Source organism: Theropithecus gelada, chromosome 9 (genome assembly GCF_003255815.1).
Source record: "Theropithecus gelada isolate Dixy chromosome 9, Tgel_1.0, whole genome shotgun sequence".
NCBI lineage: Eukaryota > Metazoa > Chordata > Mammalia > Primates > Cercopithecidae > Theropithecus > Theropithecus gelada.
The window spans coordinates 90,048,117-90,071,884 of NC_037677.1; the positions used below are offsets into that span (position 1 = coordinate 90,048,117).

The 23,768-nt window shown below is 36.6% G+C and overlaps 2 protein-coding genes across 4 annotated transcripts in view; one reads left to right on the forward strand and one right to left on the reverse strand.

The window, feature by feature from the left end:
- PDE6C (phosphodiesterase 6C) overlaps positions 1-10,420 on the forward strand; it is a 53,320-nt gene extending 42,900 nt beyond the window's left edge. The window contains exons 16-22 of the mRNA XM_025397169.1: positions 600-700; positions 3,643-3,750; positions 3,847-3,910; positions 6,803-6,877; positions 7,311-7,394; positions 7,780-7,930; positions 10,099-10,420. Coding sequence (XP_025252954.1) covers positions 600-700; positions 3,643-3,750; positions 3,847-3,910; positions 6,803-6,877; positions 7,311-7,394; positions 7,780-7,930; positions 10,099-10,157 — 642 coding nt within the window. The 3' untranslated portion in view covers positions 10,158-10,420. The remainder of the gene's footprint in view (positions 1-599; positions 701-3,642; positions 3,751-3,846; positions 3,911-6,802; positions 6,878-7,310; positions 7,395-7,779; positions 7,931-10,098) is intronic.
- A 4,026-nt stretch (positions 10,421-14,446) lies between these two features.
- LOC112631426 (protein FRA10AC1) overlaps positions 14,447-23,768 on the reverse strand; it is a 33,246-nt gene continuing 23,924 nt past the window's right edge. For 2 of the 3 annotated variants that reach the window (XM_025396545.1, XM_025396546.1), the window contains 3 exons: positions 21,405-21,443; positions 15,521-15,599; positions 14,449-14,623 (listed from right to left, as the gene is read on the reverse strand). In XM_025396545.1, coding sequence (XP_025252330.1) covers positions 14,581-14,623; positions 15,521-15,599; positions 21,405-21,443 — 161 coding nt within the window. In that variant the 3' untranslated portion in view covers positions 14,449-14,580. Of the gene's footprint in view, positions 14,624-15,520; positions 15,600-21,404; positions 21,444-23,768 lie in introns of all 3 variants that reach the window. The other variant, XM_025396544.1, reaches the window with a different exon arrangement.

Below are 23,768 nucleotides of genomic sequence, written 5' to 3' on the forward strand. Positions count from 1 at the left end.
AAAGAGAAACTCTTTGAAGAAAGGTCTAGTTAAGTCTTGGTAAAATAGAATTGCATGAAAATATTTTAAGGATAACATGGAAGGATTTCATTATTTTTTCCCACATATACATGAGTATGAGTGTAATTTGTAATTTCTGACAGACCAATGGTTTCTATGATCACTCTAAAATTACCTGGTAGATAAAGTAACATGTCTGATAGTTGGACTTCTCCCAGAAATTCTTTGTTAAAGCTCCTCAATTAATACAAGCACATTTTAAATCTATTGTAATTTATTTTAATGGTCCTAGAAGAAAACATTTATTTACTCTAAAAACTTAAATACTGATGACATGAATATTGGCTAACAGTATCTATTTTTATAGTTTAAATTAAATTATCTTACTCAAAGTACTGTAGAGGGGTTTACTTAGTCCATGAGATAAAAACTAAAAGCAAACCAAAAAAAAAAAAAAAAAAAACCAGGAAAACAAAAAACCAACCAAACAAAAAAGTGTTGAAAGGCTTTTAGATTTTTCTTCTTGTTAAGCAGAGTTTCATTTGTTCAATCAGAAGCAAATTATTGATTGCATTTTATTGTGAATTTTCACCTTACAGAGTTTAAACATCTTCCAGAACCTAAATAAGCGGCAGTTTGAAACAGTTATTCATTTGTTCGAGGTCGCAATAATAGCAACTGACCTGGCTTTATATTTCAAGTAAGTACATAACTCTGCACAGTGGAATGCCCTATACTCTGTGTGGTTTTGCCTTCCATAAATTATCTGTTGTATTAATGTTAAAAGGCATTTATTCACACACACACGCACAGACACACACACACACACACACACACACACATTTGCTTTCCTTTTGGATTACCAAGTAGAGTATCTTCAAGACAGATGCCTGCCAGTAAACTTACTAGACATCCAGGAACACATTTTAAAAACATAAGCTCCTAATATTAAGTAGGTTGCTAGCCGAAGAAGTCTGAATTGAAGAATATGCAGCCAAGTTTGTGCCCTGCCAAAAGAGTGAAGCCAAGAGACCTCTCAAGGTGGCTTTTTGTCTAGGTGAATTCTCTATGGTCCAGAATCTGGTATTTTAATGTTTTGGGCTCAGAAATTTAATTCTGTCAAAGTCTGGGAGCTGAAAAATTTTGGTGGCATTGACACACATTAACCAAACTTACAAAACTGAGTCATACATAGCAGAGAGCCAGCCTATTTACAACAGTAATATTGCCAAGGAGACCAGATACTCAGTATCTCCACATTTTCTCATAAGTGAACTATAAAGTTGCTTGGTGAAAACGGATTAGAACAAGATGAACTAGTTATAGGATCCAAATATTCAGTGGCTTGGGCATTGTCAAATTATGCCTTTCTGATCCTTCTTCATTAAATATTTATTATTATTATTATATATATTATTATACAGGTCTCACTCTGTCACCTGGGCTGGAGTGCAGTGGCACCACCTTGGGTCACTGCAACCTCGGCCTCCCAGGTTCCAGCAATTCTCCTGCCTCAGCCTCCTGAGTAGCTGGGACTTCAGGCTTCCACCACCATGTCTGGCTAATTTTTGTATTTTTAGTAGAGATGGGTTTCACCATGTTGGCCAGGCTGGTCTCAAACTCCTGACCTCAAGTGATTTGCCCACCTTGCCCTCCCAAAGTGCTGGGATTACAGGCGTGAGCCATTGCACTGGGCCTGAATATTTAATTATTAAATAGTTCAATGTGAAGACAAATACTAAGAAGAAGAAAATGGATATCCAAATATCCATAGCCCAGATATAACAAATGCTAAATTTTGCCATATTTGTCTCAGATTTTGCTTTATAAGGAGAAAAAAACTAGTGATGCAATTGAGGCATTCCACACCTACTCCACTATGAAAAACCCCTTCCCTTCTTCCACAAAGATATCACCATCTGACGTTGATGTGTATTCACCATTTCCATCCACGTTTTTATATGGTATTGTTGTGTGTTTGTTTGGTTTCTTGGTTTTTTTGAGATGGAGTCTCACTCTGTCACCAGGCTGGATTGCAGTGGCGCAATCTTGGCTTACTGTAACCTCCACCTCCCGGGTTCAAGTGATTCTCCTGCCTCAGCCTCCTGAGTAGCTGGGACTACAGGCACGTGCCACCACGCCTGGCTAATTTTGTTTTTCTTTTTTTTTTTGTATTTTACTAGAGACGGGGTTTCACCATGTTGGCCAGGATGGTCTCGATCTCCTGACCTCGTGATGCACCCACCTTGGCCTCCCAAAATGTTGGGATTACAGGCGTAAGCCACCTTGCCCGACCTGTTCTGTTTTCAAATTGTCCATTAAGTGTACTGTCTGTACATACCTTTCTGCAACTTGCTTTATTCATGCAACATTGTGTTTCAAAGACTTATCATTGATAATAAATGGAGCTCCAATGCATCCATTTTAACTGAATATTCAACTCTTGAATATTCATAATTTACCCACTCTTCTATTCATAGACATTTTAATTGTTTCTATTTTTTCATCATTACCTACAATGCTGCCTTGTATGTCCCTGTATATATATATGAGAGTTTCTCTAAGAAATGTAAAAGTGAGAATGCTGTAGGGTTTGCATGTCTTCAATTCATGCTACATTACAAAACTGCACTCCTGAGTTGTGCCAGTTAGCACTCCCACCCACGTGTACAAGAGTTCCAGCCGAGTGAGGTGGCTCATGCCTGTAATCTCAGCACTTTGGGAGGCCAAGGCAGGAGGATCGTTTGAGGCCAGGAATTTGAGACCAGCCTGGGCAACATAGCAACACCCTGTCTCTACAAAAAAATTAAAAAATTAGCCAGGCATGGTGGAGCATGCCTGTAGTCCCAGCTACTTGGGAGGCTGAAGTGGGAGGATCCCTTAAGCCTAGGAGTTCAAGGCTCCAGTGAGCTAGGATCAAGCCACTCCACTCCAGCCTGAGTGGGAGAGCAAGACTCTGTTTCAAAAAAAAAAAAGAAAGAAAAAAGAAGAGAAAAATACCATATCTGAAGTACTCTTGAACTCAGCACATTTGAAATTTATTTTGCTAATATAATCAATGTGAGATAATAGCTTATTGTTCAAATTTGTAGTTTCTTGATAAGCAGTGAGACCAGCTGAATATCCATGTGTTTTGGGTTCCAACTTTTTGTTGGCTATTTGTTGTGGTATCTTCTCACAGTTTGGGGTCTTTATTTTTAGGTTATGGTCTCTTTTATCATATGTAATTTTTAAATTTACTTTCATTTTTAAAGAGACAGGGTCTTGCTTTATTGCCCAGGCTGGTTTAAAACTCCTGGCTTCAAGCAATCCTCCCACCTTGGTCTCCCAAGGTGCTGGGATTACAGATGTGAGCCACTGCACCCGGCCTCATATGTAACTTTTTCGTTGTAATGTATTCCCGGTTACCTGTTTTTTTTTTCCCCCTCTCTTTATGGTTTGTGCTTTTTCTGCCTTAAGCCGTTTCTGAGCCAAAGTTATACCACCATTCTCTGCTCTCTTATCTTCTGGCCCTGTAGACTTTGCTATGTGGACATGACAATGCAAAGTGGGAACATGAAATCTGAAAAGCATGTATTTAAGGTATTTTTTTTCTCTGTTTTCATATGCTAAAATTGTTGCTCACAGCTGTATCTTTTCTAGGAAGAGAACCATGTTTCAAAAAATTGTTGATGCCTGTGAACAAATGCAAACGGAGGAAGAAGCCATCAAATATGTAACTGTTGATCCAACCAAAAAAGAGATTATCATGTAGGTAGTTAAAATTGTATTTCTCTCCTGTTTTTTAATAAAAATAACTTATTTTGTACTTATTTCTAGTTTAAAATTTTTTGTTTTCTTCCTAAGGGCAATGATGATGACTGCATGTGACTTGTCTGCTATCACCAAGCCCTGGGAGGTACAAAGTCAGGTGAGTCTAGTTAAGTTTTCTTTTCTGTCACACTGTCAGGTACTGCCTAGGTCCCATGTAAATGTCTACCTAAAAATCTTAGGCAACCTCAGAATTCTGAAAAATTATAAACATTAGTGAGACAGTAGGCAATTTGATTAGGCCCTGGAATAAGGCAAATAGAAGGAACTTTGGAAGGAAAATGCTTTCTTGAAAGAATTCTTTAACACTGAAACACTGTAAACAATTTATATAAAATTATCCAAGAAATGTCTGAGTCTTTAAATAGAGGAGTGTATTAGCCTGTTCTCATGCTGCTGCTAATAGACATACCCAAGACTGGTAATTTATAAAGGAAAGAGTTTTAATGTACTCACAGTTCCACATGGCTGGGAAGGCCTCACAATCATGGTGGAAGATGAAGGAAGAGCAAAGGGATGTCTTATGTGGTGGCAGGTAAGAGATAGTGTATGCAGGGGAACTCCCCTTTATAAAACCATCAGATCTTGTGAGACTTACTTAATATCACTAGAACAGCAAGGGAAAGATTTGCCCCCATGATTCAATCACCTCCCACTGGGTCCCTCCCACTGGGTCCTTCCCATGAATTGGGAATTATGGGAACTACAATTCAAGATGAGATTTGTGTGGGGACATAGCCAAACTGTATCAAAGAGATGTCAGAACAAGATCAGGATGCATCGTTAGTGTTTTCCTCTATCAAGGGTGTTTTTGCTCCCACAGTCTATTCTTCAATGTGCTGTGAATTATAAGGCGGCACTGGCTGTGACATGATGTCTAAGGTTGCTTTCCACAGAAGTTTTTCCCCCACCTTGGGGAGGCACTAGTCTACCACTTGCTTTCTTACTAATTGGATGAAAAAAATCTCTTTTTCCTCCAATAATTTCTAGGGAAACCCCTAAGCAGAAGACAGCCCAGAATTAAATGGGTTTAACTGTTAAAGTGGGTTGAATCTTTTTAAAAAGATAGAATAATTGGAACTCATTGTAGGGGAGAAAAAATACCTATTTCTCACCCATCCTAGGTTCATGACTGAGGCCCCTATAACAAAAGACAGATTAACAAGAGAAAAGCATACACATTTATTTGTTTTACATGTAATACAGGAGCCTTCCTAAGGAAACAAAGACCCTAAGGAACAGTTAAACTTGTATATTTTATGCTAGGTTGGATGAAGTAGATAGTCACGGAGAAATTGAATTCAACAAAGAGGGTATGATCTAATCACGGGGCAGCTTAGCAAGGACAATTTGTTCAGATTCTTCTTGGCATCTTTGTGTCTCTGGCTCCTTTCCTCCAGGAATACGGAGGGCACCTCTTGAATGAAGGTCTTATTATCTGCTTCAGGGGAAGGTCAGAAAATCCTTACCTGGTTTTATGACCTACTTCAGGGGAGAAGGTGGGGGGAAGGTGAGACTGATCTTCCTGCTGCTTTAGTTTCCTCAAATTCCATCACCTTAAAATATTTTGGGGCAGGGTGTCCTGAACTCCGTCACCATCAAGTCCAAAACCAAACACTTTCCTCTCCTTCCACCTCGACATGCCTGCTCTTCTTCCTCTGTTCTTTATTGATGTGGTCACCTAAGCTAGAAACCTGAGGTCTTGCTTGAGCTTATCTCCCTCATTTCAAAATCATTTCTATCACCCTTGCTAGTACCTCAGTTCAGACTTTTATCAGAACTGTGGTGGCAGCCTCCTAATAGATCCTCACATCAACTCCACAACTCATCCTCTGACTTGCTGCCATGATGTCTCTACACAGAGCTCAACTCAGCCATTCTACTCCTTAAAAGCCTCATACTCCCCATTGCCAGAGGTTTCCAACTTTTTTTCTCCAAAGAAGTAAAGTCTGTTTTCTCCCAACAAAACTTGCCCAAAGATCACTTTATAAAAGAGAAAAAAGCAAAGCTACTTTAGCTTTCATCTCTCTTGGCCTCCACCTTCTTGGGTCCTAGAGCACTTCAGAGGAACCCTAGGCTCCAAGAGTAAAGAGCAATGGCCTAGAGAATCAAATTCAAGCTTCCCGGCAAAATTTACATGGCCTGTCACTGCCTGTCCTTAACTCACACTCCCAGAATCATTTCCCATCACCTTCTCCCATGTCATTGCTTCACACTGTACTCACGGAAGCTTTGTACGTTCCATTTTATCTCTGCAAATATTCCTCCCCTCCTCTTTTCCTGGAAAACTACTCTTATTCTTGACAATACAATATAAATGCTACCTCCTTCCTTCATGAAACTTATCTTTACTCCCTTCTCCCTGACCCATAGCACTTAACACTATTACTGTTATAGCACTTAACCACATTGTATACATGACTGTCTTCACTAGACTGTGAACATTTTAAAGAAAAAGATCATGCCATATTCCTCTTGGCAAGCCTGGATCATGCCAATGTAAAGGCAGCTAGCAGGTGTTCAATGAACTTGATAAATTTTTTTTTTTAGTGATATAAATTAATGCTGGAATATCCTCACACTGTAATTAGGTAAAGCTACATACTAATGGGTGTATGTCACATGTGCATTCACAGATATATACTAGATGCTAACAGATAGGACAAAGAAGAACTTGGGAAGCATTAGAACTTAAAGCATAATATTTAATCCTCCTATTTCTCCTTTTCATTGGTGAGAAGTGGCGGCAATAGTAAATGGGAGATAGATACTCCCAGAATAAGCCTAGAACACTGAAGTAGGAAGAAAAAGCTCCCCTTTCCCATTTCAATATAATCTGTAAATGACCTCTTTTTAAAACTTAAGAGCATATGGTTTGATAGCGCCTCAAGCACTGACTGTAAACTTGATCCTTAAATGTCACTTGTACTAATAAAATTCAAATTCTCTATTCATAAGTGGATTTAGTGAACCAAGCCTTTCTCATTTGCAGGTAGCACTTATGGTTGCAAATGAATTTTGGGAACAAGGAGATCTGGAGAGAACAGTATTGCAGCAACAACCCATTGTAAGACCTTGACATAAAAATGCATTACTTATTAAAAGTTATCAGGACAGGCCGGGCTCGGTGGCTCATATCTGTTAATCCCAGCACTTTGGGAGGCCGAGGTGGGCGGATCATGAGGTCAAGAGATTGAGACCATCCTGGCCAACATGGTGAAACCCCGTTTCTACTAAAAATACAAAATTAGCTGGCCATGGTGGTGCATGCCTGTAGTCCCAGCTACTCGGCAGGCTGAGACAGGAGAATCGCCTGAACCTGGGAAGCAAAGGTTGTAGTGAGCTGAGATCGTGCCACTGCACTCCAGTCTGGAGACAGAGTAAGACTCTGTCTCAAAAACAAAAACAAAAACAAAAACCAAAGTTATCAGGACAAATCAGTTTGTTTTGTTCACTACATCTTAGAAACCTGTCTTAAAAGGATTTATTTCTCTTTCTAGCCTATGATGGACAGAAACAAGAGAGATGAACTACCTAAACTTCAAGTTGGATTTATTGATTTTGTTTGTACTTTTGTATATAAGGTAAGTAAGCAAATTATTTGAATTAAATATATAAACATTTAGATGAAAAGTTTTCTTTCAAACTGTCACCAAAATTTAAAAGTCACCCATATGGAAAGCCATCAGGGGTGTCATTGTTTCTCCAAAGCAGTCTGAGGTTTTACCCTAATCTCATTCAGGGCTGGAATAAAAGGAGAGAACTCAGATGTGAGCAAATTGAACACTTCGTTAGGCAGGCAGGAAAGACATCACCTGTCTCTTCACCAAACTTCACAGGCCCGGGGTTAAACTTATCCTAGCAGCTCTGAGTGCTGTAACAATTCCTTACAGCTCATTCTCTGCATATGAAAGATCCTGAAAATTAACTGTATGATTTATGTAGTTTCTGACCTAAAATTCTCTTTAGGAGTTCTCACGGTTTCACAAAGAAATCACACCTATGCTGAGTGGTCTTCAGAATAACAGAGTAGAATGGAAATCTCTAGCTGATGAGTATGATGCAAAGATGAAGGTCATTGAAGAGGAGGCAAAAAAGCAAGAAGAAGGAGCCGAAAAAGGTTAGATGGGCTCTGTTTTTGCTCCCTGTAGTTTAGCCAGAAGCTAGGCTGAGCTTAGTGGCACGTGACAAAGGCATAAAGAGTCACTACAAACAGAAAACCTGCTTTACTGGTGCAGACTGATAATTTTAAGAGGTTGACTACTGGTTTTCAGGTTCCCCCCCCCACCCCCACCCCCCAAGCCCCACCAGAAACAACATCTTATGTATAACTCCAGATAGAACTGACTGGTCCAGCTGAAGTAGAGGTTGGAGCTAGGCTTCTTCATCCTTCTAGAAGGTGGCTCCTCTACAGAACACTGGGTGTTCAGGAATATGAAAACCACAGAATCTGTGGGATTAGGGTTAGGTGAGAAAAAACTTTTTGTCCCAACATTATACATTAGCTGTGAGACTTTGGGCAACTTGCTTAACCTCGCTGAGTTTACTATTCTTCTCCATGTAATGAGGTGGTTTTATAGATCTTCAGCTTAAGGAAGCCCTACATGTAGAGTAAGGTTGAAATTGCCTGTCTCCCACATGTCTCCACATTGGGAGATGTTTTTCTGGCATGAGATTCCTGTGCCATTTTTTTCTGGCATGAAATTTCTATTCCTAAAGTCACTTTGTCAAGTTTAATGTTGTTTTTGGATTCTTAAAATGCTTACGATTAACTATTAGTTCATCAAATAGCCAAAACATCATCTTGAAAGTGGAATGCTAATTTCTGTCTTGAAAGTTAATCACTCTAAAGGTTTTGTAAGCAATTGTTACTGCTTAACAAAGAAATCATCTCTATGCGGAAAGGCCCTGACATGTTCCTTTTAGGTAGTTCAACTGCATTTAGTGAAATTTTAAATAATTCATAGGAGAAAATACTTTTCTAAACAAAGTTAAGGATGTCCTTCAACAGAATAAAAACAGGAGTTTCTGACTCCTTGATATCCATTCACTTATGTGAATCAGACGTCTTATCTCTAGAAAGCCCTATGTTAGGCAGGCCCTGGGGAAAGATGGGATCCTTTATCTTGAGCAATTTACCATTTGGTGGAGGAACTAAACATTGTGAACCAATGCACAATTAATGATCTCAAAGAAGGCACTTGTGTGTATATGGGGCATGGAGAAGGCTTTCCTGAAAACAGGCATGGGGAGGAAAAGTAAGAAAATACGTACAAAGGCTTGGAGTAGGAATAAGCTTGGTGCAATTGAAAAATTTTTAAGCTGATATGGCTGGAGTCTAGAGAGCAAAGAGTGCAAAGTACATATGAAGCTGGTAGTGCAGGTAGCTGCCAGATACTGTATTGCCTTGAAAGCTGGGCTAAAAATGTTCATGTGTCATTCAAGAGATTTAAAGTAAGATATGATTTGCATTTCAAAAAGATAAGTGATTTTTACCCAGCAAGTGAAAAGTGAGGCTATTTCTTAGTACTATTGCATTTAACCTTTATCTCAACTTTATTATGAAGAGATGATCAGGTCCTTTAAGTGACCCCTGACATTGGATATGGCTCTATACTTTATTTGCATAAAAATTTACTTCTGAGTTTTTTTCTACTACATAGAGAATTCTTTGTGGACTAAGATCATTATTTTGTATTGCCAGGCATGGAGCTTTGTGGATCAGGCTTAGATTTCCAGATTGCATTGTCTCAGTGAGAAACTAAGATGTTAACTGGCCAACCATTTATTAGATTCTATTTTTTATTTATTTATTTTTTTGAGACGGAGTCTCACTCACTCTGTCCCCCAGACTGGAGTGCAATGGCTTGATCTCAGTTCATTGCAACCTCTGCCTCCCAGATTCAAGCAATCCTCCCACCTCAGCCTCCTGAGTAGCTGGGATTACAGGTGCATGCCACCACACTCAGCTAATTTTTATATTTTTAGTAGAGACAGAGTTTCACCAGGCTGGTCTCGCACTCCTAACCTCAAGGGATCCGCCCGCCTCGGCCTCCCAAAGTGCTGGGATTACAGGCAGGAGCCACTGCACCCAACCCAGATTCTATTTTTTGAATGGACCAACTCTGAATATGAATTCAAGTTTTTACATGGTTAAATCCATAGTACTTGCTAGGTTAAAATGACTAACTAGTCTATAAAGTTGACACTACTATCATGGGAGTGTTAGAATAAAAACACTATATATCCACTAACTCCTAATAATATTGCTTTCCTTGATTTTACTAGCTGCTGAAGATTCAGGAGGTGGTGATGACAAAAAGTCCAAAACATGTTTAATGTTGTAATATAATCTAACTGGTCTAAACTTCAAATATCGTTTTACCTTTGAAGAAAACCAGAAAATATTCAAAAGAACTTCAACGAATCATCAAGTAACAGAGTAAGAGGATCTTCAGAAAAACTACCCTGTGACTATGAAGAAAATACATATTGCTAGCCCAAAAACCCCAAGGGCAAAATAAAGTTCAACAAAAGTGCAAAATATGACAAAAATGGGTACATTTTTTGTGCCAATTTATTTTAAATTAAAAAATATGCAATCCTGAAACTAGTCACAAATTCTTTTTTAAAACATTAATTGTATTTATTTGCTAAGGCTGCTATAACAAAGTACCACAGCTTAACCAATAGAAATGTATTTTCTCAAAGTCTTGGGGGCTGGAAGTTCAAGATCAAGGAGTTGGCAGGGTTGGCTTCTTGGGAGGTCTCTCAACTTGGTTTGCAGATGGCCATCTCCTCCCTGTGTCTTCACATGGTCTTCCCTCTGTGTGTCTGTGTCCTAATCTCCTTTTCTTATAAGGACTCCAGTAGGACTGGATTAGGGCCTACCCATGTGACCTCATTTTAGTCTTAATTACCTTGTTAATGGCCTTATCTCCAAATACAGTCACATTCTGAGGTACTGGGGATTGGGACTTAAATATATGAAACGGGTGAGGGGTGGGGGAAACACAATTCACCCATAACATTTGTAACTGTGATTCACACCTCGAGCCACTCCCTGAACTAAAAACTCTCAACATGTCTTAATAAAAGAGTAAACGCAATACAGAATGTATAGTGTTGTAAATATGGTATAGAAAATAAAGTAATGAAGTCATTTTATTCAATGTTATTCCATCTGAAATGCTTATCTCTTTCCTCTACTTTTACCTTTGAGAATGGAATGATGACCAAACTATTTTTTGGCAGTTTATTAAAACTATGCCTTTGTCCTACACTCCGCCTTCAAAGTTTGAAATCAATTATCTTGGGTATAACTAAGAATATTTTTTACGGTTCAGAACTATTCTTTTCATTAAAAAGAGTATCAATGCACAAGATACTAACTGGATAATCGTAATGCAAGTTAAAGCAGCTAATGAATATTATGCATTAAGAAGTATGTGATTGGATTATGCAAGAACCTTGTTATCAAAAATAGTGGGGAAAAACTTCAACCAAGATGACTTTCTAAAAATGATTAATAGAACTACCTACCAAGCATTCTAAATATTAAATTGTTAAGGGAAACTAAGGGCAATCAACTACTTCCACTGCATGGTATATGTCTGTCCAGATATTAGAGAAATTTAAGATTTCTTCCTTTAGTTATCTATAATCATAGATAAAATTAGAAAACAGAATAATATAGTTATGCTATATATTTTGTCTTAGATTTTTTTTTGTCACAAGCTATCTACATTCTAATGAATTGAAGATCAATGAACCTATATATTTTGTAATAGACAAGACCATGTTCAATTTTGAGCAGCCAAGAAATGAATCACCATTTGTTTTATTTTTATAAGTTAGGTATTTAGAATTGCAAGACAGCTTCTCTCACATTAGAATGTGAAGTTTATGAGGAAAGATTTTTGTCTATTTTGTCTGTTTTGTTCACAGCTCTATTTTGGCACCTAGAGCAGTGCCTGGCACAAGGCAGGCACTCAGTAATATGAATGAATACTATGTGAATAAATGTTACAACAAACAGATATAAATAAGGTATGACAGTAAGTCATACTTAAATGAGTATTGTTTATTAAATGAGTATTGTTTATTAATCAATTTAGCTAAGTGATGCATGCTCCCTCATTTCCACTGCTTAAAATAATTGTGAAACTCCACTTCCAGAATCACTATTATTTTAAAAACCATGTAAGAAACTTTATTCCTTTAGCCCTATGTAATTTTGGACCCCAAAATATCAGTCAGCTCAAACAACTTCCCCTCCTTAGTCACCAGAAATTGTATTGAGGTTAGAGATGTCGACCACTGAATGTCTGCCAAATACATGAACTCCGTATAAGAGCGAGTGTAAGAAGGCCTAACTTCAATACCCCCAGACAAGTGGTCTGCTGACTACCACTGACTGCACTATAGCGAAGTTTGAGACAGGTAGGTAGGAGAATTACTATTTAAACTCATCGTGTTAGAGGCCTTTTCAAGACTCCTTAAAAACATGACTCCCATTATCTGTCATTGTGCACGAGTGGATTAAGTGTTGTGATTTTATATAAATTTATAAATGAGCCTGATGTCATAAACCTACTTGAAATATCAAATACACTGATCTATTTTTAAAGGGTCTTTAGATATTCTTCCTAGTTAAATTCTTAATTTTAATTTTGCAGGAATTTTATTTTCTGACAACCACTAAACAATGGACATATTTTTACCATAAGAATGTTTAACTGCATATATTATACAACTAATATCAGTCTTGCTGCTGGACATTTCAAACACTTTTTCCTCAAAAATATAGATTCATTTTTACACACTACAAGTAGTTAGGTTAAAAAAAAACAATTTCTTCAAGAAGTGAGAGGACTATCAATGTTAAACACTGATAAACCCAACGCTGATTTACTTTTCTGAAACAGGTTCAGAAATGATTGCCTAATTACTTCCTAGATGGTTCCTTTACAGCCATGCCCAGCTCAGTGCCTCACACATAATAGAAGCCTGATAAATATTTGTGGAATTAATGAATAACAACTGTTTAATAAAAGGAAAATCTCTGATAATAACCATTTTAAAATAAGATAACAAATTACTTATTTTGCAGTTTAATGCCAATCATTCCATGTTTAAATGTTGTTTAAAATAGTATATCTTCAATAAAATACCTGCTTATGTTCAGTTCATTTCCTATATGTTCTTTCTCTTATTCATCAAGTCAAGCATCTTCTCCTATATCTATCCATTTGCTCTTTATAAAAGCAGGTCTTTACCTGTTTTCAGAAATCAATAAACCCTTTTGAAAACCTGATTTTTGAAAATTTGAAATTTATGTACTTTTCCTCCAAAAAACATACACAGAAGTTTACACATAGATTCTAAAAAGGCTTGGATCTCCTGAAGTACCTCCATAGACCCTTGCAAGTAGGATCTTATGTTAAGAAGTTAACATTTTATAATATATTTCTGCATAGAAGTTCTATTAGTCCGTTTTCACACTGCTGATAAAGACATACCGGAGACTGGGGAAGAAAGGGGTTTAGCTGGACTTACAGTTCCACATGGCTGGGAAAGCCTCAGAATCATGGTGGGAGGCAAGAGGCACTTCTTACTTGGTAGCAGCAAAAGAAAATGAGAAGGATGCAAAAGCAGAAGCCCCTGATAAAACCATCATATCTCATGAGACTTATTCACTACCACAAGAATAGTATGGGGGAAACTGCCCCCTTGATTCAAATTATCTCTTACCGGATCCCTCCCATAACATGTGGGAATTATGGGAGTACACATTCAAGATGAGATTTGGGTGGGGACACAGAGCCAAACTATATCAGAATTATATTCATATTTGCATGAGTGTATCTGAGGTAAGATACACACACATCGTATTATTCAGTTAAATTATTATCTTATTGCATAATCTCTGCTGGGGAGTTAGTTTTGTGAACACATGAACTGTTTTAGACTACTAGGACCTCACTGGCTCCCTGTGGTAATCATTTACTTAATAGTAAATTATCCACAGACTAGGAAGTCAAATTTGATTATAACAAACTCTCTTAAGTGGTAGAGGTTAAGAAGGAAGCAAGAGACAGCCTAGCTAAAAACCTCAAAAAGCAGCCAAAAATAGGTTGTAATGGGAAAGCAGGTACTTAAAAGATGGGTGCCAGTTTATCAATGGGAAAGAAAGAGGTTAAAGACATACATAATCTACTTTAATCCTAGTAATTTAAAATAACTGGCAGAACATGGTGGCTCCCACCTGCAATCCTCGCACTTTGAGAGGCCAGGGTGGGAGGAATGCATAAGGCCAGGAGTTTGAATACCAGTCTGGGCAACACACGAGGACTCTGTTTCTACAAAAGAAAAAAATTAAAAACAAACAAACAAATCTAGTATTGGTGGCTCTAAAAAACAGAAAAAGAAAAAATGATAAAATAAAATAATGAAGGCAAGAGAAGATAAATAATGAAGGCAGTGCAAAAAAACCTACAAAACGCAGGAGCAATGGAAACTGTCCAGCTCTATCCTCTAGGAGCTAGATAAAACAGAATTGTAGATAAGCAATTGAAAAGATATTTAAAGGACAGGAAAGTCTTTAATTGAACTAATGAATTTCCAAAGCATCTGACATTCTGAAAGAATCTGGATTTTTATTTCCACAGACACCACACAAGCTGTAACTTGCAGATAAAAACTTACATGGAATTTCAAATTGCATGAAGTTTAAAACTTCATGAAGTTTCACATTAAGTCTCTCTTGTCTTATAGAAACAAATCCTGAAAATACTCATCAAATTCTTCTTCCCTATTTAAAAAAAAAGCATACATATTAAGATCGATAAATAGAGTAAAAAAATTACATGATACATTATATGAGAATAAAAATAAAATAAGTCAACATATTGGCTGATTCTGCTATATATCAATATATTCCCATGATTCAGCCATCAAATAATTCTTAGTTTCTAGAATAATCATAACTATACCCAGACTGATTAAAATAAAAATATTTCATATGTTGGCACCTCTCCCTAAATGTATTACCTAAAATTTTGCTTTGAAATACTTGTGAAATGTCATTGCTTCTCTTTACTTTTTGGGCTTACTTTATAACTTCTCTGTTCATTCTCATTTTAAATTATAGTGTGCTCAAGAAGTGAATAAAAAAGAAACTTTTTAAGGAAAAAGGTAAGCCTAAGATATACCGGGGAATGACTAAGGGGAATTGGGTAAATCTCCTTAGGCTGTAGTTTTTTTACTACACTGAGCATAGTAAATATATTATGTATTTGTAGCAGTAAATATTATTTTACTTTTAAAAGACCAGTGTGATAGCAGTGTAGCAATGTAGAAGTATACTTCCCATGCAAGGGGCTCCCTTGCATAGGTTTATGATAATCATAGTATGATGGAATAGGCTTCTCTGGAAGCTTAGGAAACAGCCATCTCTGAAGAAATCCAAGCAAGGACCAGAGGGTCATCTGTTAAAGTGAACTGATTAAAGATTTATTTACCAGGAGGAAGCTGGATGTGTTGGCTCTTATGACAATGGCTGGAAATAAGCTCTAATCTTACCAGGCTAGGCAGTCCTTGGCATTAAATAGATCACCATGATGTTGTATTTTTCCATTAATAAAGCCATGGTTATAGCTTCCTAAACTGATTGAAAAGGTACATATTATCTATTAATATCAGCACTTACTGTGATTTTTCATCTGTCTCTGGTAGTGGACCCTTCCAAAGTTCAGATTCTGAAGCACTTTCTTCCTCATCAGAGTTTCCTGTTCATTTAAAAGAGGTGATTTTTAAAAATCTATTATACTTAAAACACATTTTGAACTATTCGCCAATAATTAACTTTTTATTTAACTCAGCTTCAACTTTTATGGCTCTCTAAAAATGGAATTCACTCTCACATGTACAATAAATTATTTTAAAACATATATAAATAGGCCAAGGGATACAAAGAGTCACAGCAAAAAGGCCAAGGATTTTAAGTCTCATGGAAATTTCTCTAAGTTACACTGAGTTAAAGTAGCAATTCCAATATTAACTCTTATAAGTGAATTTATCTCTTGCAATATAGTTGTTTCTGATCTAGTTTCTTCTTTTTCTTGGTTAACAGAAGACATGCAAGTTAAGATTTACATTTGTAGAGAACATGTTTACATTAAGATTAGCACCTTAAGAACTGAGCTAGTATGTAAGACCAGCTAGTTAAATTACTTAAAAAAAATTGTCAGACATTTTAAAGAACTAATGCTGATTACATAATGAGAGGAAGCTTGTTTCAGTGAAGAAACTGGCATTCTCACACATTGCTGGGAGTCAAATTTTGTAAACCTTCTTCTGGAGAAAAATCTGGCAATATAGATCAGTTTAAAACACATACCCTGTGACCAGCAATGCTGCTTTTAGGAATTTGATTATTTACATATATAAATAAGCACCTCTGATACATATGTACAAAGATGCACACTGTATAAGAACAACAAAAAAAAAACCTAATTCCCCACCAATTAGGGATTAATGACTGGTTAAATAAATACTGTACAGTTGTTTAAAAACATTAGCATATCTGTATGTACTGCAATAGAAAAATGTCCACTGTTTATCAAATTTTTAAAAAGTTACAAAAAGTATGCATAGTATAACATATATGTTAAAAAAACATACACATATTATATACATACATGTAATTTTATATATGTATTGTAAGTTTGCAAAAGCCAACCAAATTTAGCAGTGATTATGTTACCTGTGGGCCTGGAATACTTTTACTTTCTATTTTAAACATTTTCAAATTGTTTGTATTTTAAACAATGAGCACGAATTACCTTCAAAATCAGTAAAAACAATAAAGACACTTTATTTATATATAAAAATATGACAAAATAGACATGTTTCAAATAAATCACCTTTATTAGTCAACTAAAATTTTAAAAATATGGCAAAATTATCATGCAGTAACACTATAATCCACAAAGTAGTTACATTAGCAAACAATTCCTCTCCAATAATGATTATTAGTCTAAAAAAGAAGTGGCACAAATGTGGCCTGTCAATACAGAATGTCCTTTAGTTAAACACAACATAAAAGTAAAAGAGCATTGATTTGTTACGGTGGATCTAGCCTTTTACCTGTTGGACTCTGATCCTTGAATCAACATGTGTGTCTGAACTTTGCTCCTAACTGAATCTATTCTGGAACCAATTCCAGCAAAAATGGCAAAAGGGGGGAGGGCATTTTGTTTTCTAATGATCTACATACAAATGATAAAATTTTAATCTTGAAAACAAGATTCCTGGCTCAATGACAGCCATCACTGGAATGGCCAGTGTCCCAAATTGATAATGTGAAGGAAAAAAAGAATTAAAATCTTCTCTTATTTTTATGAAAACTCACTAACATGAGATAAAGAAAGCAGAGAAAAACTAACTAGGCCTAGTAAGGTTATTACTAGTGTATTATTCTGCTAATGTTAATGATGCCAGAGAACAAAACCTACAAGGCCTTTAGAAGTGGACAGCTGTTATCTTGTTCTCTTCCAAGAGTACTTCCCACATGCCAGCTTTCTTACACCAGCTTTCTGATACCAGTCAATCAATTTTACTAAAAAATCAAGTCAGTTTAGAGTAACATTATAAAATAACTGCCTTAAAAAATACCCATTAAAAAAGTGGCCAGATATCCCTAAAGAATCAAGTCTACAAGACTGGACTAAATGACCTTTACGGTCCCTTATAACCCTATGAATCTATAGTATCCTGGTTCCCTGAGGGTTGGCAGTCACTACAAATCATTGCTATCATAACTGTTACAACCTGCCAGGGGCAGGAGGGGTGTTACTAAGGACATAATAATTGGAAGAACAGGCAACACAAAAGAATGCATCACTGTCAAATCTATTCAGTAATTATTGGTAAGTAGGGATCGGAATTTAAGTCACTGACTTTCTGAGTTGAAAGGGGAACCTGGAAGTCATTTAATCCAACACTTATCCAATGAATGAACCTCTCACTGCAACACCTCCACTAACAAGTGCCAATTCAATTCATGCTGGAACACTCACTACTCCAGAGGCAGCCCATTTCTCCATTTCTTTTGTCAGGCAGTTCTAAGGGACAAGTTTTTCCTTAAATTAAGGCAAAAATCTGTCTTTGGGCAGTTCTGCCAACCCAGAGTCATAAAAAATAAGTCTCCTACATAGTAGAAGCCTTGCAGTAATTTCCATACAGTAATTTCCATGTCTGCTTCCTCACCTCTTCCCTCCCATCCCTTCACTCTTCTCCCAGGTAAACATCTGCAGTTACTCCAACATTCTTCCTACAACATAATTTCAAGTTCTCGCAATATCTCAGTTTTTTTCTTCTTGACCTGCTTCAAGTTTTCAATGTTCCCTTTAGAGTGTGGTGCCTAAATAAATTGTACACAATTTTCCCTACATATTTTGAATAATGAGTAGGCCTATCATCTTGGTTTTTGTGGATATTATATGGTAACTAGTAACTTGCCCTACTGAAGCAATGGCAAATGTCTCCAATAATCATGGTAACAAATGGACAGGTCAGATTTTTACAGACTTAACTTTTGATTTCATCAATTCCAGAGAACAAACACAGGATTTATATGTCTGTATTTTTCTTTTCTCCGATAACAATGATAACTACAGGTTATCAAGGACTTACTTTGTGTCAGGCACATACTTTACACATATGTTTTCTCGTTTGATTCTGATAATAATCCAACAAAGTAGGTCTCTTTATACTCATTTTACAGACAGAAGTGAAACATAGACAGATGAAATCATTTAATGTGGATCTGTACAATGCATATGCCAAAACTGGGGTATAAAGAATAGACATACAGTTGATTTCACTGATAAGCAGTTATTGATTGATGATACAGGTAAAGGGCATAGACTTTGGAATTATAAACTTCTGTTTAATCCCAGCTTTGCCACTAACTATTTGACCTTGGACACTTTGCTTCAATTCTCTGGTTCTTGGGCGGTCTCATGTGCAAGGTGACCACAGATAACAATACTTGAAATTTGTTAAAAGGGCAGCAAATCATCAAGTTGTACACTTTAAATATATAATTTTTAAAAACTGAGTTTCTTCATTCATTTAAAGACATTCTCTAGGTCTTGATTTTTCTCATCTACAAAATGAGGATATTATATGCATATTATTAGATGAAATGAGGTAACATATCTAAAGCACTTGTTACTGTGCCAACAGAAATTGAGTTTTTCTCCATGGATTTGGTTTTAATAATCCAGAAGTCAAATGAGTTGAGAAGGTAACTGAGTATTGTCCAAATGGAAATAAAATAAATAGTAAAATGTGAGGTCTGAAATTGCCAAGACCATGTAATACAGATGACTGACTGCCTGAGAGGATATCTGGGGTTGGCATACCATAACAATGTGTATGTTTCCTGCTTACTATGGTAAATAACTTTCTGGCTGCCAAACAGCAGGTCAGCTTGAAGTGGATAATTTGCCTTTTCAAGGCCAAACTAGCTACAGGTTTCTCAGATTGGATATAGTCTTCACAGTATTCACCCTGCTTCTACTAGTAAAAATTTGACCTAGCTGAGGAGAGGTAAAAGAGCATTAAGTGCTACTTCTAGGAGGCAGGGAAGGATTCAGAGGGCAGGGGTGAAAGACAGTGGGAGGGAGAAAGCAGGCAGAAGAAAATCAGTGATTCAAGAATTTCCCCCAAAAGATTTTTTAATAATAAAAAATTAGAACTGAAAAAGGGGAATTTTTTCTATATTACATAAACATTCACACCTCTCACTGTTGGAAATGGATGAAAACTAAAATACACTTTCCCACTTTAGCCTGTGTACACCTTTGTTGAAGTATGTACCTACGATTTCATCCTGAGATAACATTGGTCCACTGATCTTATACTTGGCAGCATTTTTGAAACTGTCACTACATTTTACCTAATTTAGGAAAGGACTTCCTGATAAATTAGAATTTACATGCAGAGAAAGTGTCAGTGCTTTAAGATACTTCAAATATATTGAAAACAAAGTTGGTACAAGCAAAATAATTATAAGGAATATACTATATTCCTAAGCTAGAGGAATACCTCCATCATCTCCCTCTCCACTAAATTTTTAAACAAGAAATATCTTAAAATTTCTATTTTTTCTCAGTGCAAAATTTCTGATCATTGAATATTTAAAATTTCTTAAGAATTATACTAAACGCAAATAATGTTTATATTTGAGTTTTGGAATTTGGAATAATAATTATCAAACTTTTTTCCCTGAGTTTGCCACAATAAATCTTAAAGTCATAAAAAATTTTTTTTTCTTAATTCTTAGGTTTATAAATAACCAAGTGACCAGGTGTGGTGGTTCACACCTGTAATCCCAGCACTTTGGGAGACCAAGGCAGGCAGATCACAAGGTCAGGAGTTCGAGACCAGCCTGGCCAACATGATGAAACCCTGTCTCTACTAAAAATACAAAAATTAGCTGGGCGTGGTGACGGGTGCCTGCAGTCCCAGCTACTCGGGAGGCTGAGGCAGAAGAATCACTTGAACCTGGGAAGCGCAGGTTGCAGTCAGCCGAGATCGTGCCACTGCACTCCAGCTTGGGTGACAGAGCAAGACTCCGTCTCCAAAATCATAAAAGAAAATAATCAAGTAAGCCTAGAAATCTCAAGTTTCTAAATTTCTATGAAATAAGTCTAGAGAGTATAAAATGAATTAGATATGCTATTGAACTACACCTTATTATTAGGCCTTGAGCCTACTACAAGTCTTTAAAAAATTCAACACTGTATTACTGTTTAGATTCAAAGCTACTGTTTGTTACGACACAAATGGATGTACCCTTTTATAAACCCAGAGAAGACTCTTCTCTCAAAACTGCCAGGAAAAAGCTGAACACTCTAGGAGTTCTCATTATTATCTTATGGGTACAATTCATCTTTCTACTGCTGGTTTCGCTCTTAGGTTTGGTTGTTAGGAAGAACACTGACAAATCTGTGATCTATCTTTGCAATTATGCAGGACTTTTTGGAATACAATTGTGTGTATAACTGTAGCTTTACATTGCTATTCTACCTTATTTTTCCATTATTCTGACTTTTTTAACCTTAAAAAAATGTATTGTGTATGTTTTTATAAGTCATCGTGAATACTTTTTGGAATATTTCAGGGAAAAAAATTATAAAATTTGCAGTAAATACTCAACGAAATCCAATCTGTTTTGATCCAAACTAAGGAAAACCATAGGACTAATTTAAATCCATTTCAACTTCATCCCTTTATCTTTCTTCCTTCACATTTTATAATATGAAATTGAAAGATATATCCATTGTATTTACTGGAAAAAATTTTAATGCTCTCTATACTTAAAATAAGAAACTTCTTAACACCCTTAATTGGGGAATAAATCCTATACACCTTTGGCCTTTTTTCTACAGTTTTTCTCATGTATAAAAATAATTAACAAAAACAAAAAATAATTCACATCAGAGCAAGATACAATTCATGGGAAATCTAAATTGCAAATACCTCAAATGCATATTTTTATTAAATAAATACTTGTTACTTACTCTTTAGAGAATCTTCTGATTTCTTTGAAGATGAATGTCCTGAAAAGGAAACATCATTGATTTATTAAGTATCATCCTGTAGTAGTGCAATCATTGTAGCTGTAACCAGAATTCTTAGCAATATTCTAGTTTGCTTATAGTCTTACAGATAAGTACTTCACTGTTTTCTAATCTTTCATGTTCCTTAGTCTTATCTCCCTAATTAAAATGTTGCATTCTTTTAGGCAGGGATCATATCTTATGTTCTCATTGGTCTGTAATAGCCAGCACAAAACTTAAAAAATAATGAATACCTGCAAAAAAAAAATCTCATATTGCTAAAAAGAAAACCTCACAGATTAGCTGCAATATAAGTAATAATTTATTATCTATAGAGATGTTCAACATTTGAAAGCAGTTTACAAATAAATACTTGCTTTTTATAGTATCTTTTCTAAAGTCATACGCAGATGAGCATTAGTTCTCAGTAACTGATAAGAACACATACAATTACGTCATAAAACAAAAATTCTCAGCTCTACAATGGTCATCCAGTGACAGAAACAGAGAGAGAAAGGCACTAAAGATCTATCAGTGTAATTTTTAAAAAAATCACCATGATACAGAGCTTCCTGCAATAAGACCTCAGGGAAAGTATTTCTGAAGGATGATAAAATAAAAAAGGGCAGGTGACAGATAGACAGTAACAATTCCTCCAATGTTCCTGGATAGGAGGCCTCATAACCCAAAGTTTTTGGCCCCTTTAGACCAGGTGAAGAGTATAAGAACTACAGGGTAAGGAAATAGGAAATGTATTCTTTCCTGTCATCCTCTAATGAGGAACATGATACCTGCTTCCCAATATCCAAAGGTCTACAGGTAAAAAAGACGTTAGGCTTAATTTGGAGGCCCAAGGACATAATTAGAACCAAAGGGAGGAAGCTATAGATTTGGGCTGAATGTTAAGAGAAACATGCTAGCAATTACAACTACCTGAAAAGGTAAAGCATTATTTTTGGTAGTAGTGGGTTCCTTTTCCCTGGAAATGTTGAACCAACGCAGAACAATCACATGATACACAGCAGTGCCTCTCAAACTTTAGTGCACATGATTCGCCCTGGGAACTTGTTAGTAGATCTGGAAGGGTCTGAGATTGTGAGTTGCTAACAAGTTCCCAAATGCTGCCCAGAGGACCATAGTTTGAAAAGCAAAACTAAAGAATATCCTTTCAGTCGTGATTCCAGAACTGATCTCTGAAGTTCCTTTGACTTTGAGAAAATGTGGTTGAATTCACTGATTCACTCACTTACATTTATTGAATGCCTACTATGGGAGCAAGCACTATCAGGAATTAGAGATAACAAAGTAAACATGTCACATAGTCCCTTCCCTTACAGAAAATAAACAAATTATTCCAAGGATATTATGTATTTCTAAAGGAGAAGTGAGAGGTATTATTGGAATATGTAAGAGGAACATCAGCTTATTTGGAGAAGTGAGGTGAAAGGGTGCCAGGAAGGGCCTTTCCAAGGAACTGAGCTAAGCTGAAACCTGAAGGATGAGGTAGCTTTTGGGAAAGGGGTGATGGTGAGACAGATAAGATTCTGAACATTTTGCCAAGACAGTCTACCTCAATATCTTGTTCTCCCCATACCTGCTAAAGCGGACTGGTCCTTAAAGTCAGTTATTGATTTTTCTTACTTTTTCTCTCTATCCATTCATTCAACTACCTAGTTCATCCATCTATTACCTATTTAACATTTTCTAAGACAGTAACCTAAAGCTATGAGAGTTGATGGGATTACACTGGGAGTACAGAGAGAAACTAGAGAAATCTAGGTAAGAGCACCGAGGAACTCTAACAGCCAAATGTAAGACTGAGAAGGAACTTCAGTTAAAAGCAGCTAAGGAGGTTGGGTGTGGTGACTCATGCTGGTAATCCCAGCACTTTGGGAGGCCAAGGTGAGAGAACTGCTTGAGGTCAGGAGTTTGAGACCAGTCTGGGAAACAGCAAGACCCTGTCCATGCAAAAACAAAAAACAAAAATTAGCTGAGTGTAGTAATGTGGGCCTGTAGTCCCAGTTACTTGGGAGACTGAGAAAGGAGGATCACTTGGGCCTCAGAAGTTAAACCTGCAGTAAGCCAAGATTATGCCCCTGTATTCCAGCACTCCAGCCTGGGGCCTGGATGACAGAACAAGACTCTGTCTTCCAAAAAAAAAAAAAAAAGCTTCAGCTAAGGAGAGGCCAGCAAGATAGAAATAAAACTAAAGGAAGTTGTTTTGAGGCATGCCAACAGTCCGAACGCAGCTGAGATGTTAAGCATTTATTAATTACTCTTCAAGTCTGGTCCAAATTAAGGTGGTCTGGCAAGAAAGAATCAAAT